Consider the following 25,876-nt stretch of genomic DNA (forward strand, 5'->3'; position numbering starts at 1 on the left):
TTGATTCTTCCCCCTTTCGAACCTGCAGTCTCCTGTTCTTTAAAATTGCTATCATGGAAGACTCTTTTTCTGGTAGCTATTACTTCAGCTAGAAGAGTTTCAGAGCTTCAAGCACTCAGCTGTCGACCTCCTTATCTATTGTTTCATAAGGACAGAGTATCCTTACGAACTAACCCGTCCTTTTTGCCTAAGGTGGTCTCGTCAAATCTAAATCAAAGCATTGACCTCCTGTCTTTTTCCAGAATATTCCAATAGGTCTGAACAAAATTACACTGCCTGGATGTTCATCGTCAATTGAGGTACTACTTGGATAGAACAAAACAATTCAGAAAATCTGATCAGCTGTTTGTCTCCTATGCGGAAAGCAGAAAGGGACATTCAGTTTCAAAGGTATCATTATCCAGATGGCTAACATCTTTGATTTCCCTTGTATATGAAATTAGACACCAAAACTGCCTAATAAACCTAAGGCCCATTCCACCAGAGCTTTGGCTACTTCTTTAGCCTTCCAAGACAGACTGCCTATTGACACCATTTGTGCAGCGGCTACTTGGGCTACTCCTCACACTTTCATTTCTCATTATAAGTTGGACTTAGCTTCTAGGCATAGAGCTAACTTTGGTTCCACTGTTCTCAGGAGTCTGTTCCGTTAGGCCACCGGGACAAGGTGCTAGGGACGGTCCCATCCAGCAAGAATGAAGGCGAGATAGACAACTTAACATATAGAAGTTATGTTCTTACCATAACGTTCCATGTTAGTTGTCTTCTTCTCGCCTTCTTCTTGCGTCCCACCCTCCTTCCCCCTGGCCTGGACAGACCTAGAGGAGTTGTGATTGTGACCTCTCTTTCTACCACCTCTTTTTAGGCATATGCTGTTGTGCATATTTCCTGTTTCAGGATATAGGTCACCCTTCTTTCTTCCTGTTGTTAGAGGTGGACTCTGTTTTAGAGTTATTCTGTTACTATTATAAGCTGGGGTTAGCTTACAAACGAGATCTGAGGTAACTCTTGCCTAGCATTGTGGGATATAAGGGGAGCCTCGAGCCGGTGGAACCAACTCTCGAGCTTTTAGAGTGGCCGAGTCGGAGCCGAGGTCGGCTCCGAACCCATCCAGCAAGAAGAAGGCGAGAAGAAGACAACTAACATGGAACGTTATGGTAAGAACATAACTTCTATTTCTTCAATACTTAACTGAGATGCTTCACAAGGGCCTTTCCTTTTCCTCCATCAAAATTCATGCCTCAGCTATTTCAGCTCATTACAACACAGAACCAACCCTCGTCTCTCATCCACTGCTCAAGCAGTTCTTCAGAGGGGCCAAAAACTTAAGACCACCCAGGAGAGCCCCAACTCCAGCCTGGGACCTTAACTTTGTATTGGAAAAACTCACTCTACCTCCTTTTGAGCCAGCTGCAAGTGCAGAGTTAAAATTCCTATCTTGGAAAACAGTCTTCCTTTTAGCAATCACTTCAGCAAGAAGGGTATCTGAATTACAGGCCCTTATGGCAGTGGAGCCTTTCATCATCTTTCATGCGGACAGGGTGTCCCTCAGGACCAATCCCTCCTTCATGCCCAAGGTAGTATCCAGTGTGGCTCTTAATCGGTCCATTCATTTGCCAACCTTCTTTTCTAATCCACAGAACAAAGGGGAACTGATACTGCACTCCTTAGATGTGCACAGACAACTTAGATTTTACTTGGACAGGAATAAACCTCTCAAGAAATCTGAACAGCTGCTGGTGGCATTTGCTGCAGGGGCAGAGGGGAAGGCCATTTCAAAGCAAACCATTTCTAAATGTTTAGTCCATTGCATTCATTTCTGCTATAAGCACCAATTATAGGTTCATAGGTTCACAGATTAGTACTAAGCTAATTGCCCTTGTGAGCCATTTTAAGCCTTGCCACTTATCCCTTGTGAGACTCGAACCCTGTACCTTGTGTTTGTAAGGCAAACACCTTAACCATTAGGCCACCATGGAAAACCTATCCTACAGGGGATAAGACCACACTCAACCAGGGCTGCATCTACCTCTACAGCCTTTCTCAGAGGTATCCCTACCAGGGACATCCTAGAAGCTGCTTCCTGGAGTTCTGCTACCTGGAGTTCTGTACATACTTTCACCAAGCATTACCATTTGCCAATTTTCTCTAAATCCAGAGCTGGATTTGCCACTGCAGTCTTGCAGGGCCTTATAGCTGGTCCTAATGCTAGCTAAATTCCTCCTCCTAGCCTTAGCTTTGGGAATCTACCCAAATGTGATGACTGCAACAGTGAAACATGAAGAACATAGTACAGTTGTGTACACTTACTATAAATGTAGATGTTCAAGTGTATTCACTGTTGCAGTCCTGGTTACCCTCCCTCCAGCCCCCTGACTTCTTTTAGCTATACCTCTATTCCTCTTTACTATGCTTAAAAGTTTTTGGTGTATTTGCTTTTTTATTGGAGGTATAACTTTGTATATATATATATATATATATACATATATATATATATATATATATATATATATATATATATACATATATATATATATATATATATATATATACACACACATATATATATATTTAATTGCTTCCCATTAGGGGGGCACCTGACATCTGGGGCAAGAAAAACTGATGTAATGGCATCAGCTGCATGCTTTATACCCCTGACTACGTGATGTCATGAAAGATGAGACAGCAACCAACGCAGGACCCAAGACTTAGATAATCAGGCCGACTGAGGGCTACTGCAAGCAGATAACCCAAATGTGATGACTGCAACAGTGAATACACTTGAACATTTACATTTATGGTAAGTGTGTACACAACTGTACTTTTCTGATGATAGCTTTGTGTTTGCAGTGTTACCTGTTCTGAAACATGTGATCTGATGTTGTCAATCTTCATCTATTCTTGACTTGTGGGTATACGGTTCTGATCCTCGGAACCGATCCGACCGTTAAATAGCTCATGTCAGCCAAAAAAAAATCTCTCAAGCTACTAGTCTACCCACAGTGCCCCCCTCTACATTACCTCAAATCTCATTTGTTGCTCTTACAGCAAGATGTGTCGGCTGACTCCTCTCTCGTAGCTAAGTAAAACTATATTTTTTTGTTTTTTTTTCTCTACTGGTATTAATCTACTAACTCCTTAGAACCCTTTACTTTCTGGTCTACCTCTTAGTGTGTGTGTTTGTTACCTTTCCCCTTACTATTGGTAATTTCCAGTACCATCATTGGTAGTCCCCCCCCCCCCTTTACCGTTAGGTAATCTTTCCTACCATTGCTGGTAGTGCTTTCCCATGTGGTGTGACTGTCTGTTGGTTTTCCTCCCCTTTCCTTTTCTTTCTGCCTCTCCTGCATTTTTATTTAGGGTGATAGCAGATAAATCTAAAAACACCACTACTGGCTTTATACAATGCAAAGAGTGCGGCAGGAAAATGCCAAACTCTGATGGCCATGATTGTGTATATTGTTTGGGTGTGCCCCACTTAAGTACTGACTGTACAGTCTGCCAAGGTTTCAATAATAGAGCCCTGGTAGAATGTAGGAATAAGCTTATTCTCCAGCCTCTGGTTCCAAAGCTTCGCATTCGGTGCTGACATCTCCCTTGGCACCAAACGTTAAAAAGCATAAGCATGCATCTGCAGGTTTTTTCGGAACCAAAATCTAAGGCTCCGAAGCTTTCAGAATGGACTAAATTTTTGGCACCATTACCCTTATTGGTGTCACTGACAAGGACCATGATGCCCACTCAAACTATGACTCCTACCGCTTCTACTTTAGCTACGGTTCCGACACCGATTGTCACTGCTGCCATGTTGACACCAATATCTCCCATGGCTCCACAGACAGTGCTAGAGAGACTCGAGTCTCCTCCTGGATTGTCCGTTCGCTCCACCAGAAGTGTCTCAGATGTTTATATAGTAAGGTTGGTGGACCAGATCCTGACAGCCAAGGGCCTTCCCTCATCTTCTCAGCCCCCCTCTCCCTTCTGGTGCAGAAGTGTCTCAGATGTTTATATAGTAAGGTTGGTGGACCAGATCCTGACAGCCAAGGGCCTTCGCTCATCTTCTCAGCCCCCCTCTCCCTTCTGGTGCAGGGGGTTTCTCTCCCACAACTCTGTCTTACTGTCCTCCTCTGATGCCTTCACAGGCTTTAGAGCTCTTGACTCCAACTTCACAGGTTCCAATAACTTTGGCACCAACAACCTTTGTGTCTTCACCAGGTACAGCTCTGACACCTTTGGTGCCTTCAGAACTGACGGGTCCCTGGGACCATGTCTTTGACATCAGGCCCAAGGGATTTGAGTTCGCTCCAATTTTTTCTATGGGGCAGGCCTTGTCTGTTCGAGCTGCACCAACAGAAGACCCGTCCTCAGTTCTGGTTTGTCAGGTGGGTCTCTTGGGGTGGGATATGACCCCGGTTCTGAGTTTGTCTGTCTCAGTTCTGGGCTCTCATCCCTCCTCAGGGGATCCTGCTTTTCAAGCCATAGAAAGAGCCTTGGCCACTGCCTCATCTCAGGTGGCTTCTCTGTTGCTGGAGTCTCACCCTTTGACTCCAGGTGTATCGGTTCTACCACAAACCTCAATCCCTGGACAGTGAGCTCCAAGGTCGCAAGACTTGCATACTAAAGGTGTACCATCTTCTGAGTCCTCTTCAGATGCATCCACTGAAGAGCCACCTCAGAAAAGATTGTGTAAGAGGAAACACCTTGATTCTCTCGAAGACTTCATCACAGAGGACACGGATTTCGATGAGGGGAGGGTTCCCCATGGTCATCCCTGGAAGATGTCTCCTTCGGAGACATTCTTGAGTTTCTCAAACAGAGGGGTGATTGGAAGCCCAAAGACCCTTCCTCTGAGGAATCCGTGTACTTGCAAGCCTTTGGTGCTCACCCGTCTACCTCCTGGGTGATCCTGCCCACTGACAACCTAATTACAATGATCGCTCAGTGGGCTTGGAAGGCTTCAGCTTCTGTAGAACCTGTCTCCCAGAGACCTGACAAAATACTTTCCAGTCCTGACCATCCACATTGGGCAAAGGGTGTAGTAGTTGATGCCATGGTGGTAGAAGCTGCCACCAAAAAAAGAACTAGCCAAATAAAGTTCTACTTTACATCCCCCTAACCAAGGGTCCAGTGCAATGGACAGATTTGGGAAGCAGGGTCTATACATCATCGACCTTCTCCATCAGGTCTTGAACTTTTTAGCACACTTTACTAGACTTCAGAGGGATCTGGTCAAGGAGCTGTCGGATACCCTGGCGGAAGCAGTGGCTGAGGAGGTTCAAGAAAAGGTGGCCTCCCAGTTAGCTACCTTGGAGTCTATTTCAAACTCATCCATGAGGCTCATTGCGTATGCAGCCGAAGGGGTGACCAGGTCAGCAGGTTCAGGTGTTGCTATTCGACGACATGCTTGGATGCTCCTGTGTGAGTTTGCAGAGCCATTCAAGTCTTCCTTCATCAATGCTTCCTTTGATGACTCCTCATTGTTTGGGCCCAAAGTTAAGGAAACTCTGTCCAGGTGTGAAAAGGATGGAAAGACTGTGTCTGCTGTGGGCATATATTTTTCCATTCCTCAATGATCCTACACCAGGAATCAAAGGAGTGGCAAAACATGGTTCATGAAGTCCAAGAAGTCTTTCCAGGACACGTGGTACGGACTCCTCTCGGGGCAAAGGGGGGAGTTACAATGGAAGATGCCATCCTAGAGGCAGGGGTGGTCCACAGAATCAGGGTTCCAGGGAGTCCCTTCTCTGGTCAACTCTATCAGCACTGCTGAGAGGGGGTCAGATTGGGAAGATTCTCTTTGCACCCAACCACCTGGCAACACATAACTACCAATCCCTGGGTGCTAAGGATTGTTTCCAGAGATTATTCAAACCCCTTCATCCTTTACCTGAGAATCCAAGCAAAACTCCACGATGTTCAACCCAGTCAGAGGGATCAAGTGGCAATAGAAATACAAAAGCTGCTAGAAAAAGAGAGTCATCCAAGAATTCCCACCAGACTAATTAGGATCCAGATTTTACTCCAGATTCTTTTTAATGCCAAAGAAAATGGGGGACTGGAGACCAATTTTGGATCTCAGCATTCTAAACAAATTTGTCCAACAGTCAAATTTCCAGATGGTCAGGGTTCAGTAAGTACTTCCCTTTTTAGAGGAAAATGATTGGATATGCTGTATTGACTTTCAAGATGTGTATTACCACATAAAGATGGACAAACGCTCAAGAAAGTTTCTCTGCTTCTGGCTAGGAGCCAGTTATTACCAATTCAGAGTGCTGCCCTTTGGTCTCACCACAGCCCCCACGGTGTTCACCAAATGCATGGCAGCAGTCACAGCACATTTGAGGCTGCATGGATTCCAGGTGTTTCCTTACCTAGATGACTGGCTCCTCACCACTTCCACTAGGCATCTACGTCTACAAGCAATGGATTTCATTCTAGAGCTATCTCAGTTGGGCATCACGGTCAATCTTGCAAAGTCTCAGCTAACCCCTTCTCAGGATATGGAATTCATTGGAGCTCGTCTCAGCACTCTGTCCTGTGTGGCATCCCTACCCTTACACAGGTTGCAGAAAATACAATCACAGGTTCACCTGTTCTTCGTTCAAGCAAAATACTGGCTCAGCAAATTTTGCAAGCATTAGGCTCCATGGTAGCAGTGATCACATTAGTCCCACTGGCAAGGTGTCACATGAGACTTCTTCAATGGGGGGGCATTATCTGGGGAAGACGGTCCAAGGCACTTAGTCCCCCTCCGAGGCCAATCTGCATATCAGTGTTCTGAAGCTCAGGGCAGTGCTTCTAGCATAGCAAGCATTTCATTCTGCCTTACCTCAAGGAATAACAGCTGTTCAGTCAGACAACATGTCTGTAGTCTGGTACATCAACAAACTGGGATCCAAGTCCTAACCACTGTGTCGAGAAGCCCTTCGAGTGTGGCAGTAGGTCATAACTTCCAACTGCTTTCTGATAGCAACGCACATCCCGGGGAGTTCAAACATGATTGCGGACAAACTGAGCAGATGCTTCCTCATGCCTAACGAGTAGTCTCTAAACTCCACAGTGGCGAAGAATATCTTTCTTTGCTGGGGCCAGCCTTGCTGTAACCTGTTTGCTTCATCCCTGAACAACAAATGCAGAAGCTACTTTGTCCTAATTCCCCCTCAGGGGGAGTTTCTCCAGAGACACTGGTCTCCTCAATTGGCCCCTGGTTCTCATTTATGCCTTTCCCCCATTCCCTCTGATCCCTTTTTTCCTCAAGAAAGCAGCTCGGTTGAGAAGCAAAGTAATCCTCATTGCTCCTTACTGGCTTCAACAAATATAGTTTCCCGTTCTTTGGCCTCATCTACTTTGCCACCTGTGGATTCTGGACCCAGTTCCGGACCTTCTGTCCCATCCTCGAGGACTAGTACACCCCAGTCTACAGACCCTCAAGCTGACTGCTTGGTTTCTCTAATTCCATTAGCCACCAGGCATAATGACATCTCATCTTCTGTACTACACATTTTGTAGGTATCCCATAAACCATCCACCAGGAATCTCTACTGTAGTAAATGGAAGATATTTTCTATCTGGGCTTCTGATAATGGTCTGGATCCTTTTTCAGCTCCAGTAGAAAAGTTCTAGAGCTTCTAGCTACCATCTTTAGTAAAGAAGCTTGTGCTCCCACTGTTAAGGTTATCTTAGCAGCTATTTCATATTTCCTTAACGGTTTTGGTGGTCAGCCCTTAATCTCCCACAGGCTTTGTAAGGTTTTTCTTAAGGGCACCATTCGTCTAAAGCCCCAGTCAAGGATTCTCTACCACCATGGGACTTGACTATCATATTTCAGTCACTTACATTTTCTCCGTTTGAACCTACAGCTGTCTGTGACTTAAAATTTCTTTCTTGGAAAATGTTGCTTCTTATAGCCGTCACTTTGGCAAGAGGAGTCTCTGAATTACAGGCTCTATGTTCTAAAGCCCCTTATCTAGTTTCCCATTAAGACAGAGTGTCACTAAACAAACCTGTCCTTTCTTCCTAAAGTGATTTCAGAAGCCAACATCTATCAATCTCTAGACTTGCCTGTATTCTTCCCAAATTTTTCTAATAAAGGCGAATACTGCTTGCACCTTCTGGACGTGCACAAGCAGTTAGGTTTTTATCTGGACAGAGCTAGACATTTTAAACAATCAGAACAATTATTTATATCTTTTGCAAGCACAACCTTGGGCAAACCTGTTTCTAAGGTTACTCTATCAAGATGAGTAAGGCATTGCATTTCCTTTATTTACATGAAAAAGAATCTAAGACTCCCTATGCCGATGAAGGCACATTCTACCAGATCTTTGGCAACTTCATCTGTTTTTCATTCTAAGGCTCCCATGTCAGAAATCTGTGCAGCTGCAACATGGGCTAATCCACATACTTTTATTACTCACTACAAATTGGATATGGTCTCCAGGGGGAGAGCTTCCTTTGGTTCTCAGGAATTTTCTTCCGTAGGGCCACCCAGGATCTAAAGTAGCTGGGGACTCTATCCCTCAAGTCAAGAATGAAGATTGACAACATCAGATAAAAAAGTTATGACTTATCATAATGTTCCATCTGTGTTGTCGACCATCTTCTATTCTTGCTTCCCACCTCACCTGCCCCTTCCTGTAGAGTTCTGGTGGAGCAACATGCTGTCCTGGGTTTCTTTGTTAGGATTCACTTTGGACAATGGCTTCTGACTTGAGTTAGGGTATCTTCTTCTGTAAGCCTGCAAACTCGTTTTGAGGTAATATGGAGAGGGAGATTGTGGGTAGACAAGTAGCTCGAGAAATTTCTTTCGGCTGACTCAAGATATTTAATGGCCGTATCGGTTCAGAAGATTGGAACTGTACACCCACAAGTCAAGAATAGATGAAGGTCAACAACATATATGGAATGTTATGGTAAGTCATAACTTCTTTATTATGAGACCTGTAATTGCAAGTCACAGAATTATGAAAAAAAATGAAACTAAACAAATTTTTTGCAGGGGGAAGTAAGCCCCCTTGCTGTATGATATATAGATATAGATATATATACACATACATATACACACACACACATGTATAAACTCTGAGGGAATACTTAGACATTGCAATCTCAGATTTAATATATATAAATTCCTATTCTTGCAAATTGTACTGTTACCTGTTGTGAAGGTTGTAAGTACCAGGTTCAAGTTCATGTAAGTCCATAGCGACTGTCGTATACTCCAAGTCCAGAAGCATGCCAACAACTGGACTAGATTTAGGTCTGCTGATCTTCTTCAGCTTATCAGTGATATGTTTCAAGATAAAACTGCATTCAGGATCATTGTTTCCTGTACTATAAAACAGTCTGCATTCTGTCCATTGTGCATGCCCAAATTGAAGATGCTGTTTCTTTGTATGTGAAATTGTTTGATCTCGCCGTTTGTTCTTACACACGGGTTCGGAGCCAATCCTCGGCTCCGAGTCGGCCATATCACCAGCTCAACATCTTTGAGAAAGCTCGAGGCACAGTTCTATCCCATGATCCTCCTGTGCTTAACCCTCAGATCTAGTTTGCCGCTAGCAGCAGATCGCATCGTGAGAGGCTCGGGCCAGTATTTTTTTCATTCTTTTTTGAAGTTGTAGTTGTTAAAAATAGTTTTAAAATAGTTAAAAAGTAGTTATTAGTGTGATAGTTTATTACAGAGTGTGTTTTTTCAGTAGTTAAAGTAGTTTAAAGTAGTTTAGTAAAATTACCTTAGTTAAGGCCTTGTTGTACTTCTGTCAGGACTGACAGTAGGGTTTAAATTGTTAAGTTCTGCTTTAAAATTTTCTTCTCTTTTTTATATATATTAGAGATAAGAATTATGCTTACTTTTACAAGTCTTTATAGTGTGTTGTTATATATATATATATATATATATATATATATACATATATATATACATATATATATATATATATATATATATATATATATACATACATATAAGCGTGTTGTTAGAAATTTGTATATTTAGGTTAGGTAGTATGTCTGAAAAAGCCAAGTCAGGCTTTAAAAGGTGTCAGTGCGGACAAAAGATGTCCATTATGATAACCATTCGTCCTGCGTCTACTGCCTTGGCCCTCTCCACTTGCAGTCAGACTGTTCCATCTGTCATTTCTTCAGTGGGAGGGTCATGCTAGAAAGGTGCAGGAAGTTGGTGGACAGAGGGTTATTAAAACCCGAATTTCAGGAGGCCCTGGACTAGGCTGAACAAGTGTCCAAGTCTTCGAAGGGGTCCAAGTCTTCAAGAGTGTCGGAGCCTAAGTCCTCGGCTCCGAGCACCTCTTTTCAGATTCGGACACCGGCTCCAAAGACCTTGGGGTCGGGCGTCGAATGCTTATCTCTGATTGAGACTCAGGTATTGGAGCCAGTATCGGAGGTACCACCGCCTTCAATCCTTCGCTCAGTGACTGCTTCGGCCCCTTCGGCCCGTTCTTCGAGGCCGCTTTCCAACTCCGACGTGGACCGAGTGGTACAGAAGCTAATGGAGAACTCTGCTCTGTCCAAATTAATTGAAGTTTCATCCCAATTGGTTTCGAAACTCGAGGCTCTTCCCGCCCCCGAGACAAATCCTCCTCCGAGACCTGTCGAGTCGTTGGAGCCAGAGATCGAAGAACCGATGATTGTAGAGCCCTCGGTGCCGAAGCCTCCAGTAGCGCTGTCGGCACCGTTGACCTCGACACCTTCGGAACCAGCTGGAGGGTCTCGGAGCCAACAATCTTTCCTAGGTTCCGGGGCAGACAGTCGAACCGAACTTTCGGTTCCGACTCTCCCCCTCGGGGTCTAGGCTCAGATCAGCTCGGATCTGTGCTCAGGGTCGGAGCCCGTGGTCCCGGTTCTGAGGAAACTACCGGCCTCTTCGGAACCGATGGGATCCTCGAGCCGGGGCAGCGGTGCCTTCGACATCATGAGGAAGGTCTTGTCTGATCAGACACATACGTCATCGGCATCTTCTTCTCCTCCCCCAAAGGGTCCGCATTCTGCTTCTGTACCTTCGGCTCCTACCAAGCGTCGAGACCCAATGCCTCAGCCAGCCCCAGAGGGCACCCCTGGTTCCTCGGATGCCTCCCCAGAAGCCCCCTCTGAGGATGTACCGAGGAAAAGATTGTGCAAGAGGAGGCACATTGATTCCCCTCAGGAATCTCTGACATCTGATACCGATTTGGATGAAGCAGAAGGGTCCCCACGGTCCCCCTCTGAAGATGTCTCCTTTGCTGACATCTTGGAAATCTTGAAACAGAGGGGAGACTGGCAGACCCTTACCCCTTCTGTAGACGAATCGGTATTGCTGAAGGCATTTGGGGCTCAACCTTCTACCTCCTGGTGACCCCTCCCTTTGATGAACTCATGGACCTGATAGCGCGAAGGACATGGGAGACACCTGACCCAACAAGTATATCACGGCCCCTCAAAATAAAAGCTTTCTAACTAAAGGAGTGCCAGTGGATACTATGGTAGTGGCGGCAGCCACTAAATAGGAAATGTCTGAATCATCTTAGGATTCTAGGATGATGGACAGATATGGGAAGTGCGTCTTTAGTTCTGCAACGTTTTCCATGTGATCGCTGAACTACCTTACGCACTTCACGCGTCTACAGAGAGATCTCCTCAAGGAACTGGGAGATACTCTCCAGGGCAATACAGATGCTGCTGTCTCCGAGAAAGTGACAGCACACCTTAACACCCTCAACTCCATAGTTAACTCATCCATGAGGCTCATTTCATATGCAGCCGAAGGTTCGAGTAGGGCGGCAGCCTCAGTAATTGCTGTGAGGAGACAATCCTGGCTGCGCCTATGCTCCTTTGCGGAAGCTTTCAAGTCTTCCTTTGCTAACTTCCCTTTTGATGGTGCCTCACTGTTTGGTCCCAATGTAAAGGAGACTCTCACTAGGTGCGAGCAAGAAGGGAAGACCCTGTCTGCCGTAGGGGTCCGTTTTTCCACCCCATCTAGACCATACCCCAAAGGGCAAAGAGGTGGAAAAATGTGGTTCCGAAAGACTCGGGGATCCTTTCAGCCCACACAGAGTGATGCCCCCTCCAGAGTCAGAGGAGGGGTAAGAAATGGAAGACGCCGTCCAGGTGGCAGAGGGGGTCCGCAGAATCAGGGCGACAGAGATACGTTCTCTGGGAGGCCCTTTCAGCACTCCTGAGTGCATGCCCGGCTGTCCTACTCTGGAGGCAGTCGGGGGTCGTTTGGCTTTATACCCAGTGGCCTGGCTAAATCTTACATCGGATTCCTGGGTAAAAAGCACAGTTGCCAGAGACTACACTATTCCATTTATAAAAATTCCACCTGCCCCCAAAAAGCTCCCAGATATTCCACCCAGTCTGCGAGACCGGGCAGCCATAGAAATAAAAAGGCTGCTCGAAAACAGAGTCATCCAACCAGTCCCAGGCGGACCAGAAAGGATCCGGAACTTACTCAAGATTCTTTTTAGTTCCAAAGAAAACAGGGGACTGGAGGCCAATTTTGGACCTCAGCAGACTTAACACCTTCGTGAAAAAGTAAAAGTTCCGGAAGGTCACGCTACAGTCGATCCTTCCTTTCCTACAGGACGGCGACTGGATGTGCTCTATAGATCTCAAAGATGCGTACTACCATATCAAAATGGCCAGAGCGTCCAGAGATCACCTGCGCTTCCGGCTGGGAGCCAGTCACTTCCAGTTTCGTGCTCTGCCCTTTGGCCTCACCTCAGCCCCAGGGTGTTCACCAAATGCATGGCAGTAGTAGCGTCTCACCTGAGACTGATGGGATTCCGAGTGTTTCCTTACCTAGACGACTGGCTCCTGTCCGCCACCACTGAGTATCATCTTGTGCAAGCCAGGGATTACACTATCAACCTTTGCTCCTCTCTGGGCATAACAGTCAATTTTGGAAAATCTGTCTTATCGCCCTCACAGCGTATCTTATTTATAGGGGCAGAGTTAGACACTTCCCTGGCTCGAATCAATCTCCCTCCACTAAGAGTATCAGCCCTCAGAAATCAAATTTCTATCCTTCTTCAGAGCAAGAGAGTCCCTGCTCAACAAGTCTTGAGAGTACTAGGAATGATGGCAGCTGCTCTTATCGTACTTCCCCTAGGCAGGATGCACATGAGGATCCTTCAATGGATGCTATTCGCTCAGTGATCGTACCTACAGCTTCCACTATCTCACGAGATCTTAATCACGAACTCCTGCAAATAAGATCTCCTATGGTGGATGCACAGTCAGGACCTAACAGTAGGCCAACCGTTTGTGTTGCCCAGTCCTATAGCTACTGTAACCATGGACGCTTCCCTGCTAGGGTGGGGGGGGACTTTTTCAGGGCAGAACAGTCCAAGGTCAATGGTCCAACTTGGAGTACAACCTGCACATCAATGTCCTAGAGCTGAGGGCAGTATTTCTTCCGTTGCAACACTTTCACAAGTTCTTGCCTCTGGGAACAGTGACAGTTCAGACGGACAACATGTCAGTAGTCTGGTACATAAACAAACAAGGAGGAACCAGGTCTTATCTATTGTGCAGAGAGGCCCTCAGGATTTAGCAATGGGCTGTGTCTACCGGATGCTTTCTGATAGCAACGCACATCCCGGGGACATCCAACAGCATTGCGGACAGGTTGAGCAGAGCCATCCTGTTGCCCCACGAGTGGTCCCTCAAATCTCAAGTCGCGGAAAAGATTTTCTGCAGATGGGGCCAGCCTTGCTGCGACCTATTTGCATCCCTATTGAATGCCAAATGCAGAAGCTACTTTGCCCTACTACCCCCCCCCCCGGGGGTGCCCCCAGGGAAGCACTTGTGCATGATTGGCCCCTGGATCTCCTTTATGCTTTTCCCCCTTTTCCACTAATTCCCAGATTCCTGTAGAAAGCCAAACATCTGGAAAGGACCATAATTCTGATAGCCCCATTCTGGCCTCAACAAATCTGGTTCCCCTTCCTTCAAGCTCATCAAGTGGAGGAACCGTGGATTCTGGACCCAGTGCCAGATCTGTTGACGCATTCGTCGGGAGTTCCTCACACATCTCTCAAGTCCCTCAAACTGACAGCTTGGCTGCTCCGCTTCCCATCTTAGCCAGGTCAGAGTTATTGTCCCCTGCAGTACAACACATAATTGTATCTTCCCACAAGCCATCCACAAGGAAGCTATACAACAGCAAATGGAAACGTTTTGCATACTGGGCCTCGCATCAGGGTTTAGATCCGTCAGGGGCTCCAGTACACAAGATATTAGAGTTTCTTTCGATACTTTTTCATGAAGGAGCATCGACTTCCACGATAAGGTTACAACTTGTGGCTATATCTAATTTTCATGTTGGCCAGGGAGATAGTTCCCTCATGTCTCACAGACTTTGCAAAGCCTTTATGAAAGGTACTTTTCACCTCCGTCCCCCTTTTCATAGTCCACTGGCCCCATGGAATCTTAACCTGATGTTATCACAGCTCATGTTGCCCCCATTCGAACCAGCCGCCACAACCCTTCTAAAATTTTTATCGTGGAAGACACATTTTCTGGTTGCCATCACTTCCGCCCGGAGGGTTTCAGAGTTGCAAGTGTTATCTGTTCGGCCCCCATATATGATATTTCATCCAGATAGGGTAACATTGCGCACCAATCCGTCCTTCCTTCCAAAGATTTGTTCAGTCCAAAATATTAATCAATCGATTGAACTACCCACCTTCCTCAAAAATCACTCCAGTAAGTTGGAATACATGCTGCACAAATTAGACGTCCACAGGCAGCTGAGGTTTTACTTAGGACGAAGGAATACAGAAAGTCAGACCAGCTGTTTGTATCATATGCTGACCAAAGGAAGGGAAAGGCGGTAACAAAAGTTACTTTATCCAAATGGCTCTCAGACTGTATAAATTTCGTATATTCAGAATCAAAGCAACAACTCCCCTTTAAACCCTAGGCTCATTCTACGAGGGCGATTGCTACTTCCTTAGCCCATGTCGCCCGCTTACCATTAGATACAATTTGTGCGGCGGCAACTTGGGCGAAACCACATACTTTCATCGCTCACTACAAATTAGACAAAAACTCCAGAGACAGGGTGACGTTTGGTTCCACTGTTCTCAGGAATGTTCTCCCGTGAGCCACCCAGGATAAAGGAGCTAGGGACGCTACCCGTGTGTAAAAACAAACGGCGAGATCGAACAATTTCACATAAAGAAGTTATGTTCTTACCATAACGTTCCATGTGAATTGTTCATCTCGCCTTTGTTCTTATATTCCCCCCCCTCCATCTCCCGTCCTGCATTCTCAAAGAACGGATAAGACTGCATTCGGGTTCAGTCTTCTCTAGATATTGTTATTCTTGAACTTCCTAGTGTACATCAGGGATGGCATCTTTTCTCTTCTATTGATGACAAAGTATCAGACAGTGTGGTTGCGTTTTTTTTTTTTCTAGGCGCTTAAGGCGCAGTAACTAATGGGATTCTTCTGGTGTTACCAAACTAGATCTGAGGGTTAGCACAGGAGGATCATGGGATAGAACTGTGCCTCGAGCTTTCTCGAAGATGCTGAGCTGGTGATATGGCCGACTCGGAGCCGAGGATCGGCTCCGAACCCGTGTGTAAGAACAAAGGCGAGATGAACAATTCACATGGAACGTTATGGTAAGAACATAACTTCTTTTTTTCCTCCTTGGTCCAATTCTCAGAAACTGTATGTACCACACTCTCATAGAAAATTTCCTTAAGCTCATTTATTGGAAATGTTGTCCAGAACTAGTGAGGTCAGTAGTCACTGGTTGGTTGTTTTAACCGTTTTGTCATTTTTTTATGCAGGACTGTAATTTCTCTTTTTAAGGACTTTCTTACTTAGCAACAAAGGTATTCCAGATGGAACCATTAGTGTTTCAGTATCATACTTTTGATGGTATTTTCAGCCTCTTGGTAAAATGTGCTACCATTCTGTCTCCAAACTTGAAAGAAAGTCTTACTACCAGGTGTACTAGTTTTTAAAGTTAGGAGAGTCCAGGATTTCATTCCTCTGTCAGGTAGCTGTTCAAGTTCTTCAATATCCCTGTCCTTCTATAGGACTCATTCTCTGACTGCTAGAATAAATGGCTTCAGCAATTATGTTAGTTCTCCTCGCAAGATGCCACATGAGAGTTCCTCAGTGGAGTCTATTGGTGCAGTAATCCCAAATGTCACATCCTCTACATGCTCAAATTTGCAGGATTCACATCAAGTGGTGGTCCACCTCCTCTGTGGTGGTGGAAGGTCAACCATTCTCTCCATCTTCTCCAGTGGTTCCAGTATCCCTGGATGCTTCCTCCAGAAGGAAACCATGAGCCAGACCTCTCAACCTCTTAGTGCAAGAAATCTGGACAAAGCCCAACAAAATGCGGGGACAAAGTCCCAAAAATAAGGACATATTTCATATATTGCTCTTATAAACTTAGAAAGTTGCTAGACTAACAGGGTTTGTTTTAACATACATTTTCTGAAGGATTTGAAGTCTCAAACTCAACTATATGTCATTATTTAGAGACTTCAGTCCTCAGATCATCCCAGAGATTTGCCAGAAAACCACAAATTTTATGAGGAAACGACCAAAAATACGAGCTGAAAATCTGGACAGTTGAGAGGTATGGAAGCATCCTTGGCTGTACTACCCATGGCTAATTTTCTCCTGGGGTGGGAATGGGGCATTTCAAAGGGAAGCTGGACCAAGGTTTTTGGTTATACATGCAGGCCAGTCTTCTCATCAGTGTTTTGGAAATGGGAGTGGTCCTTGTTTGACAGGCTTTTCAGGACTTCTCTCCTCAAGGATATGATTTCTGTCCAGACAGATAGGCAGCATGGCAATAGTCTGGTACATAAACAAGCAGGAGGCACCAGCTCATATCCACTTTGCTGGGAAGCCATGATACTTCGGCAATGGACAATGTCTTCCCATTGCTTTCCTACAGCAATATATATCCCAGGGACTTCCACTATGTTAGCAGGCAAGCTGAGCAGGTCCATTATTCTGCATCTTGAGTGGTCCCTCAGCCATTGACAACTAAAATCTTCCATCACTGTGTCCAATCTTGCTGAGATTTTTTTTTTTATTTGTACCTAAACAACAAGTACAGCAGTTACTTTTCCGTAATCCCTTCACAAGGTCAGTTACTGAGGGATGCTGTATTCCGCACTTGGTCCCTGGCTTCTCTGTATGTGTTTTCTCCATACCACTGATAACAAAATGTATTCAGCAAGCCAGAAGGTGCAAGGCCAGAATAATCCTCATTGCTTCCTTTTGTATCTGGCAAGTTTGGTTCCCCTTCCTCTGGCCTCATTTAGTATATCCGCCCTGAACATTGGATTGCCATCCAGACCACCTGAGTCATCCATCTGGGCAGACTTTCCCAGGTCTAAATACCTTGAAGTTAACCACATGGTTTTAACAGTGGCCATAGATGCTAGACTTTCCACTTTTGATGGTTCACATTTCATTGACTTCACAGAAGCAAAATACTAGGAAACTTTTTCTCAGCAAGTGGGAAAGGTTTTCTGTTTAGGCATCTCCCAAGCGAATAGATCATTTTTTCTGCACCTCTTCATTCTATCTTGGACTTCTTTTCAGATTTTTACCAAAACAGCTCCAGGTTTTTAATAGTCAGGGTTCAGTTAGCAGCAGTTTCCAATTCCACACTGGACACATTCAAACTGTCCCATAGCTTCATTAAAGATTTAAAAGGCCTTTCTGAGGAAAACATTTTTATTGAGGCCTCCTATAAGGGATCCACCTCCTATATGGGGCATAATTATCATGCTACAGCCCTTAACTTAGGCTCTTCTTGAACCAGTGGCCACAGCCGATTTAAATTTTTTCTGATTGTTATTAAGTCGGCAAAAGAGGATTTCTAAATTGCAATCTGTGTCCTGCAAACCTCCTTATATGATTTTCCATAAGGACATTGTGTCTTTGAAAACCTATCAATTTGCCAGTATTCTTCCCAAAATTTTCTAATAAAGGAGAATATACTTTACATTTACTAGATGTTCATACACAACTTTAAATTTTATCTGTGCAGGACTAAAGATGTTAGAAAGTCTGATCAGTTGTTTGTTGCTTTCTCTAAAGCCAAACTGGGCCAAGGTTTGTCTAAGGTAACTTTATCTAGGTGGGTGTCTGATTGTATTGTCATTGTGTATGACAGATTGGGACTATCCTTACCCAAGAAACCAAAAGCTCATTCTGTGAGGGCCATAGCTACTTCTACTGCCTTTATGTGCAGAGTTCCTATTGATGAAATTTGTGCTGCAGCTACTTGGTGTTCTGTCCAAATACCTGGGATCACTACAAGCTAGATGTAGAGTCCAGATCCTGTACATCATTTGGGTCCACCATTCTCAGGAATACTCTTCCTTGCAGAACCTGCATTAATATATCTACAATACTTACATGTGTTGCAAGGGTGTGGTATTTACCAAGTGGACTATTAAAGGATGCCAAGTTCAAAGAAGAATTTCTCTCTAGAAGTGTTTTCATATTATTAACTTTCTTTTAAGTAAATTTGGGACAACAACTTTAAATCTTCATTCCCTTTTTATAACTTTCCAGTTGTCCAACACTATATTTCAAATGCCTTGAATATCATCACTACTGGGCAATGAGAATGCTGGAACAAAAGTGTCACTTTTACCTAACTCATGTTTTCTGTTTTTATTTATAATACCAAGTAACAGGACAGGTTGAAATTTAACAAACTCATCCTGCAAATCTGCAAAACAAACAACACTAGACTTAACCAGATTAAAGATAGAAATTGTGCGTGTGATATAAATAGGACCTACTGGAAAGACAGGTATGTATCCTATAGACTACCTTTTCTTTGGAACAGGCTCCCCACCCAAATGAAGCAGAGTTCCTCCCTAACCTAACTCAAGTGTAACTTAGACAATTAGATGGGGAACAGAAAATTCATCCCAGGTTTGACATCTATGTCTAATGGACAGATGGTTCATTTCCAGACCCCTGATTGTAAATGTTTCATCTCCCCATCCCCCTCATTATACTTATCAAGGGTACCAGAACTTGTCAGTGATTTAGGATGCATGGCTAGGCATGAAAAGGCTCCAGTGGTCATTAGCGTAATACAGACCTATGAACATTATGACATATATGGTACCCTGACTCATCTTTTCTGTGCCTGAAAGCTAAACATTTCTTTTTCTTTCTGATGCATAATAAAGCAATTGTTTCTTGACTTTCAACTTACAGTGAACCAAAATCTATTAGAAATCCATCATATGGATGGTTTGCCTTACAAACACAAGGTGCAGGGTTTGAGTCTCACAAGGGATAATTGGCTAGGCTTAAAATCGCTCGCAAGGGCAGTTAGCTTAGTATGAACCTATGAACCTATATCTTCCTTTATAGAACCCAGTCTAATTTCTTTCAGGTTCTGCTTATACTCCTTCCTTCAACTATGTCACTATAGTTAAGTAAGTGGATCCTCCTCTTTCAATGAATTCTTATGTGAAAATGTTTTTGAAAGGGATTTTACATAAGAGAATTTCAAGTAAACTGGTGACCCCCTCCTTGGCATCTTAATTTTCTATTAGAGAATCTAACACTTGCTCCATTTGAACCAGATGACCTGGATGAGGTTTTTAACATAGAAAACAGTTTTATCAATTTCTCTGACCTCTGCAAGTATGTTATCTGAGTTACAAGCCCTTATGGATGAGTCAACCATCGCTCATTTTCCACTGGGACAGGGTTTCTTTGAGAATGAATCCTTCTTTCATGTGTAAAGCGGAATCTGAGGTTTATTTTAAGCCAAACTATCCATCTCCCTGCTTTCTTTCCGGAACCCAAAAATGAGGGAGAAAGAATACTCCAATACCTTGGATGTTCACAGCTAGCTCTGAAACTGTCTTGACAGAACTAAATCTTTCAGATCTTTGGATCAATTGTTCATTGTTTGGGAAGGCAAGACAAATGAATAACCTGTGTCAAAGCAGACTATTTCCAAATGTTTGTGTACGGTTTTGTTATAGTCACCACAGCAAAACCAGGCAGGATCAAGGCCCACTCTACCAGGACCTTAGCTTTTTCTATGTTTTTTTTTTTCCAAAAGGACTGGATTCTAGAAGTATCAACTTGGCCCTCTGTACATACTTTTAAAAGCACTATAAGCTTGATTCCTTCTATAGATCAGGCATTGCTAGAGCCATTCTCGAAGGGATCCTGGACTCCACCTCACAAATCTAGTAAGCTAGGATAATCTACCCTTATAGCTAACGCTACTGCAGCAGTGATCAATATGATGAACATAGTACAATTCTTTAAGTAAACTTAACACAGCAATAGATGTTCAAATAATCAGTGCTGCAGTAGCAACTCACTCCCTCCATCCCCCTTGTTCTTTGATGCATTGTTTATGCGAGGGTGTGAATGTTTATTTTTTGCTGTTCCTAGCATTATCCTGTCAGGACTCAGCCTCCCTATCTCTGTTGGCATGAAAGCTCTGAAGGGCTTGGCACCCAAACCTGTCTTTTTAGTCAGCTCAGCTCAAGCTGACTGATGGTATGGGTGTGTAGAAGAGGGTACCCTGAAGCTTTGGAAGCTGGCCAGCTGTTCTATCCTAGGCAGGATATAACCCATGTAGCTAAGGCTACTCCAGCACTGATCATTCATGCATCTACTGTTATGGTAAGGTTACTTACATAACTGTACATTTTTTATATCTTCCTTTTCACATTTCCCTCTTCTAGATTCCTGTGATTCTTTCAAAGTTTCCCATTAATAAGAAAAAAGGTAGAAAAAAGGAAAATAATAGTGACTGTGAATCATATTCTGTCTCCTTTATCAATCTACCTATGTAGTATTCCACTCTTGATCAGATTCAAGCTGTATCCCTTAGAGCCTCCACCCTAAAAAAAATGGTTTGTTAGTTTCTCTTTCAGCTGAACTAGAGAAGTATGTTAATATATACCTAATAATTTTATTTACATGCATCTAATGAGATAAACATTTCTTTGTAAAACTTACATTTGTACTGCTGGCAGCATTTGACTGTACTTTCCATATTATCGTAAATAATAATTTTTCCATTCCCCTTGTTGCCCACTGCCAAACTTAAGGACCACAAAATCCTTCAGTAAAAAAATAAATGCCTGCTTCTATTTTATATTAGCCAGATTTCTTAGACTTTTCATATGCCCAAGTCATAGTTTTCTGGATATTTGTGCATTCCATATTTCCTTCCTTCTTTTGCTCAGTTGTATCATGCCCATAGGATAATGAAGTAGGTAATTTCTCACTTTCCTCACTCCCTACTACTTGTCATTTTGTTTTAACATTTCTTTCTGTAACATTTACATGTAATCCAAATGAAATGGTACTTAACACACAGCTTTTTCCTCCTCACTCATCTATATCTATTCAACTTGCATTCCAGTTTTCAAGCTTAGTTTCATCAGAGGACACGTCCTCTTTGCAGAAATGTCACCTTTCTGAAAAGTGGTACAGTTCTGAAGTTGCTGTATTTTAATTAAGTGGGGAGGAAGAGAAGTATTGGAGTAAATCCCCTACATGGGGTTAGGACTGTTTCAGAAAACTCTGGAAGTTTGTGTGACCATGTTTTTGCAACACTTTAACTAAATTTGAATGTGCAGTTTGATCAAAAGTTTAATCCACATCCAAGTTCCATGTAATCCATTTAATCTTCTGTCTCATCTTTCCCTTTATAAATTCTGTCATCCACCATAGTGTCTCTTTTCCGTCTTTCCTGCAAGAAGCCTTCTGACTTCTTTCTCTATGCTGTCCTTCATTTTGTACATTTACTTCATTAGCTGAAGTACTGTAGTCAGAATTGTATAACTACTACTCAAACTTGTCCACCAGTTATTGTGGTCTTACATTTTTTTTTTCTTCAAAATAAGTAAATAAACTGTCCCCTTGTATAAGTGCCCATTTATATCCACTGCCTTTTCATGCCATTCATTTCAAACCCTTAGAAAATTTTTCAGCTGTTGGTCCTGTAGATTTTAATTTTAGTGTTCTGTGCCACCTGTCTGTTGCCATTGCACACCCATCATATTCAAGCCTGCCAACACCCTTTCATTTCCCTAGAAATTCCTTTACTAGTTTACTGTGTATGCTCATGTCTTCCCTAGTCAGTGCGTTTCTTTTATTATCCTAATCCTTGCGTTTCATTTTTTGAAGTTTCTTTCATATATTTTAACATCTGTTTTAACCCCATGACTATTTATCCCTTGTTTCTGCTGTTGGTTGCTTAACGTGGAAATGGGAGTGGTCCTTGTTTGACAGGCTTTTCAGGACTTCTCTCCTCAAGGATATGATTTCTGTCCAGACAGATAGGCAGCATGGCAATAGTCTGGTACATAAACTAGCAGGAGGCACCAGCTCATATCCACTTTGCTAGGAAGCCATGATACTTAGGCAATGGGAAGACATTGTATTCTAATGGTACTTAATCTGAAATAGATTTTTGCCTTTACATCACTAACTGAAATGTTTTCCATAACTGTATGACAGTTTATTATTTCACGTTTCACTGTTATATCAAAGATGGCTGAATCTAGCATTCATTTCTTCTTTAAACCTTATTTTATTGTATGCTTTTATAACTTTGTTTTTATTTTCATAACACTTTTGTTTGTATGTGTAGTACTTGATTGATAAGCACTTTAATGCAGCTGTTTTAACTCTTTTTGTTAATGCTATTCATTAGTTTGTGTTCATTTTCATTAAGTAATGCTAACATCCTTACTCCTTGGTAATCCTTTCTTTTCACCTAAATTGATGTGCACTTTTCAACAACTAGTATTTTATTAGTAAAATAAAAGATGTAGCAAAGGAGCAAACCTAGGTAGAATAACGTCATGCACATCAACAGGATAAAATCTGTAATGGCTAGTTAGATAGATCCAGTAACAAAGCGTTCCATAAAAGTCCAAAAACGTTTATTCTTAATACAAAGCAGTTGATTGAGTATGTTTGAGTACCCATATTCTTCAGGAAGATCAATTTCACATTATTATAACCCATCATTATTTCTGTACTTTTTAGTAATATTTCTTTTTTGTTCAAAAATGCTATAGGTACTTTTGAGTAGTTATTCTCTTCTACACAAACTGTATACATCATAAACTTTTTATGGTTGCCCTACTTTTCTGAATTTTGCATACAGCCTGTACCTTATTCAGAACCTATTTGCCTTCCTGTCCAATGTTGTACATGGTTTCTGCAAGGAAATGGATCAGTGCTGCCATGTTTTCATTCTGTATTCCTAATGTTTTTTTAACTTCACAAATTGATATCTGTCAGGTGCCCCTCCTGTTGTAAAATACTGAAATATTACCAAAACCTCAACTTTTCTACAGAATGGTTCACTTCTTCCACTAGCTACAGCCTTTGCAACAAAAACAGTTACTGTCTTCCTCCCTAATCTTGCCTCACTTTTCTATTATCATATTGTTTCAGTCACCCTTGGAGTAACTTCCTAACTCCATTCTTCTTGTTAGTCTCCAGTCATTTTTGCCACTTAATTCAAAATTAGATAAGTTAACAACATAACTATTCAATGAGTTGTTTTGACAACTCATTTTCTACCATCTTCATATCCATTTAGCCTCCCGTCTTCGATTCTGCAGGGAATATAGTCCTGATATTCTCGCTGGCGTTACCTTGAACACTGTTCAAATTGTCTCTCTGTTGTTACGGATATCACCTGGTCTCCCTTGAAAATTATGTCTCAATTGTTCAAGAGAAGTAAATAATTTCTTGTTATAAGCCAGTCTGTTGTGGCACTCTAATCTCTAATGGCGCATACTTGTATTTTCTACTACCCTCTTCTTCAAATTTCCAAGATGGCCTAAACTGTGTTGTGACCTCGTCTACATTTTCACAGACATCCACTGTTTAGTGGGTTCCTTACATTGAGGATATTTCCTTTTCAGAGCATGGACTTTGACCAAGTGATGCTTCTCTAAGATACATAATTTCTTCTTGTGTGGTACCCTTGTACACAGTATTGTCTAACAGAGCATTTCTGTCCTTAGCTTACAAGTCACAAATATCAGATTATTTGTGTAGCTTCTCTGTGAAAATAATGTTAATCAAAAGCAATACTTTATCCTCTGTTCTTTGCATCTTATCTAAATATTGCCATGTAGCAGATCCATTTCTACTCCAGCAGAGATCAACTCCCTCTGATGAAAGAGTACAGGAATTTCCTCAGTGCCATGCCCAGACTTCCTCATCTTTAATAGCTCTATACTGAAAACAGATGTCATAGTTAGTAAGATTAATCCATTCAAAAAAGTAAGTTATGTCTTGTAAGATGGCTGTTTCTTATTGCACATAAATGGTAAAAACATCCCCTTTCCCCCAACTGCCAGGTTGATTTGTGCTGTGTCGCAGTCTCTCATATTCGCTAATTGACTTGTAACCTATTTTTAGAGGAAATATACCTTTCTGAGTGGTGATTCTTTAGGTTAGGCTCCTGATTGTTGTATGAGGCAATGATACTAAAGGTATGGAGCAAGGCAGTGACATTAAGTCATTTAAGGTTTTCCTTGCATATATCTGGAGGCTGTGCATTTTAATAATTTTTGTATGCGCGCATGTCTGTTGCATGCTAGCCTTACTTCTAGGATGTATCAAAGATCAGAAGCTAAAAAAGAACTGTAGTATTTTCTGAATTGCCATTTGTTAAACAGATAATTAGTGTGGAACAGTTTGTTTGGTTGATAATGCAATATGTTCTGTTTTTGGTGTCTCCATGTGAAGTATATCTAATATTGCATGTTATATGTTCCTTTCAGCATCAAAATTTTGAAGAACATATGCAAGGCATGAAGACTCAGTTAATTCAGCTGAGTGTGTTACTTCGTCTACTTGATGATGAGTTTTGCAGTTATCTTGGTAGGTACAGCATTCAAGACCAGTGTATTTATCGTAATAGTCTTGAGTATTTCCCAACATAAAGAAAAGGACTGAAATTATTGTAGTTTCTTCTTCTTGTAATATTTACTAAACCGTAAAGTTAGTCTTTTATGCATACTTAATTTTTTTTCTTTTAGAATCACAAGATTCGGGATACCTGTATTTTTGCTTCAGATGGCTATTGATTAGATTTAAGAGAGAGTTCAGTTTCCAAGATATTCTTCGACTGTGGGAGGTATGACTTTCCCTTATATTGTAATATTTAAAAACTTTATAAGTACTTTGGTTTGTGCACCTGAGTGTTTTAATTCCATATACTACAAAGTTAACGGGAACATTGAGTTGAAGATGGGATCACTTTAAAGCCTAGCATTATTTTTTTTTTCTGAAAGCAGTAGTTGTTGGCCATAATTGTTAAGAGGTTAATATTGCAGGAAATACATTTGTTTCACTTCTTGGTTTTTACAGTACTTTCATTATCTTTTCTTCTGAAAGGTCTATGGGTGGGAAGAAGACAGAAATCTGTAGGCATGTAGATGGATCTGTTATTGCAAACATTTTCCGAGCTTACTGATTTGCTGAGTTTAACTTTTAGGCTGCTTTCTAGTAAACAAAATGCTTCTTTGTGAAGATATTTTTAGATATTTTTGTGTTCTACTTCAATTGGAGCTCTTCTGGCAGGCACTATACAAATGAATAAAACTTCAACTAGATGTAATTAAATGCAATTGAAATGGATCATTGCAGCTCCAAGTAGTGGTAATTAGTACAGTATGTATTATCTTTGATATTAATAAGATTTGTCTTGTGTGACAGTCTCTGCCCATTGTGCATATATTTTTAAGTATATTCAACATTGTAATGACAAATATTGCTTTCCAGAATCATCTTATAATGCTTCTTCCCCCGCTGTCATAAATCGCACAGCAAAAATGCTACTCGTATCCACTTCTTA

The 25,876-nt window shown here is 42.4% G+C and overlaps 1 protein-coding gene across 1 annotated transcript in view; it reads left to right on the forward strand.

The window, feature by feature from the left end:
* TBC1D15 (TBC1 domain family member 15) overlaps positions 1–25,876 on the forward strand; it is a 2,197,436-nt gene that overhangs the window by 1,560,949 nt on the left and 610,611 nt on the right. The window contains exons 14-15 of the mRNA XM_044057253.1: positions 24,801–24,900; positions 25,059–25,156. Coding sequence (XP_043913188.1) covers positions 24,801–24,900; positions 25,059–25,156 — 198 coding nt within the window. The remainder of the gene's footprint in view (positions 1–24,800; positions 24,901–25,058; positions 25,157–25,876) is intronic.

This window comes from Protopterus annectens, chromosome 15.part0 (assembly GCF_019279795.1).
Source record: "Protopterus annectens isolate FY-2018-M chromosome 15.part0, PAN1.0, whole genome shotgun sequence".
Classification (NCBI taxonomy): domain Eukaryota; kingdom Metazoa; phylum Chordata; order Ceratodontiformes; family Protopteridae; genus Protopterus; species Protopterus annectens.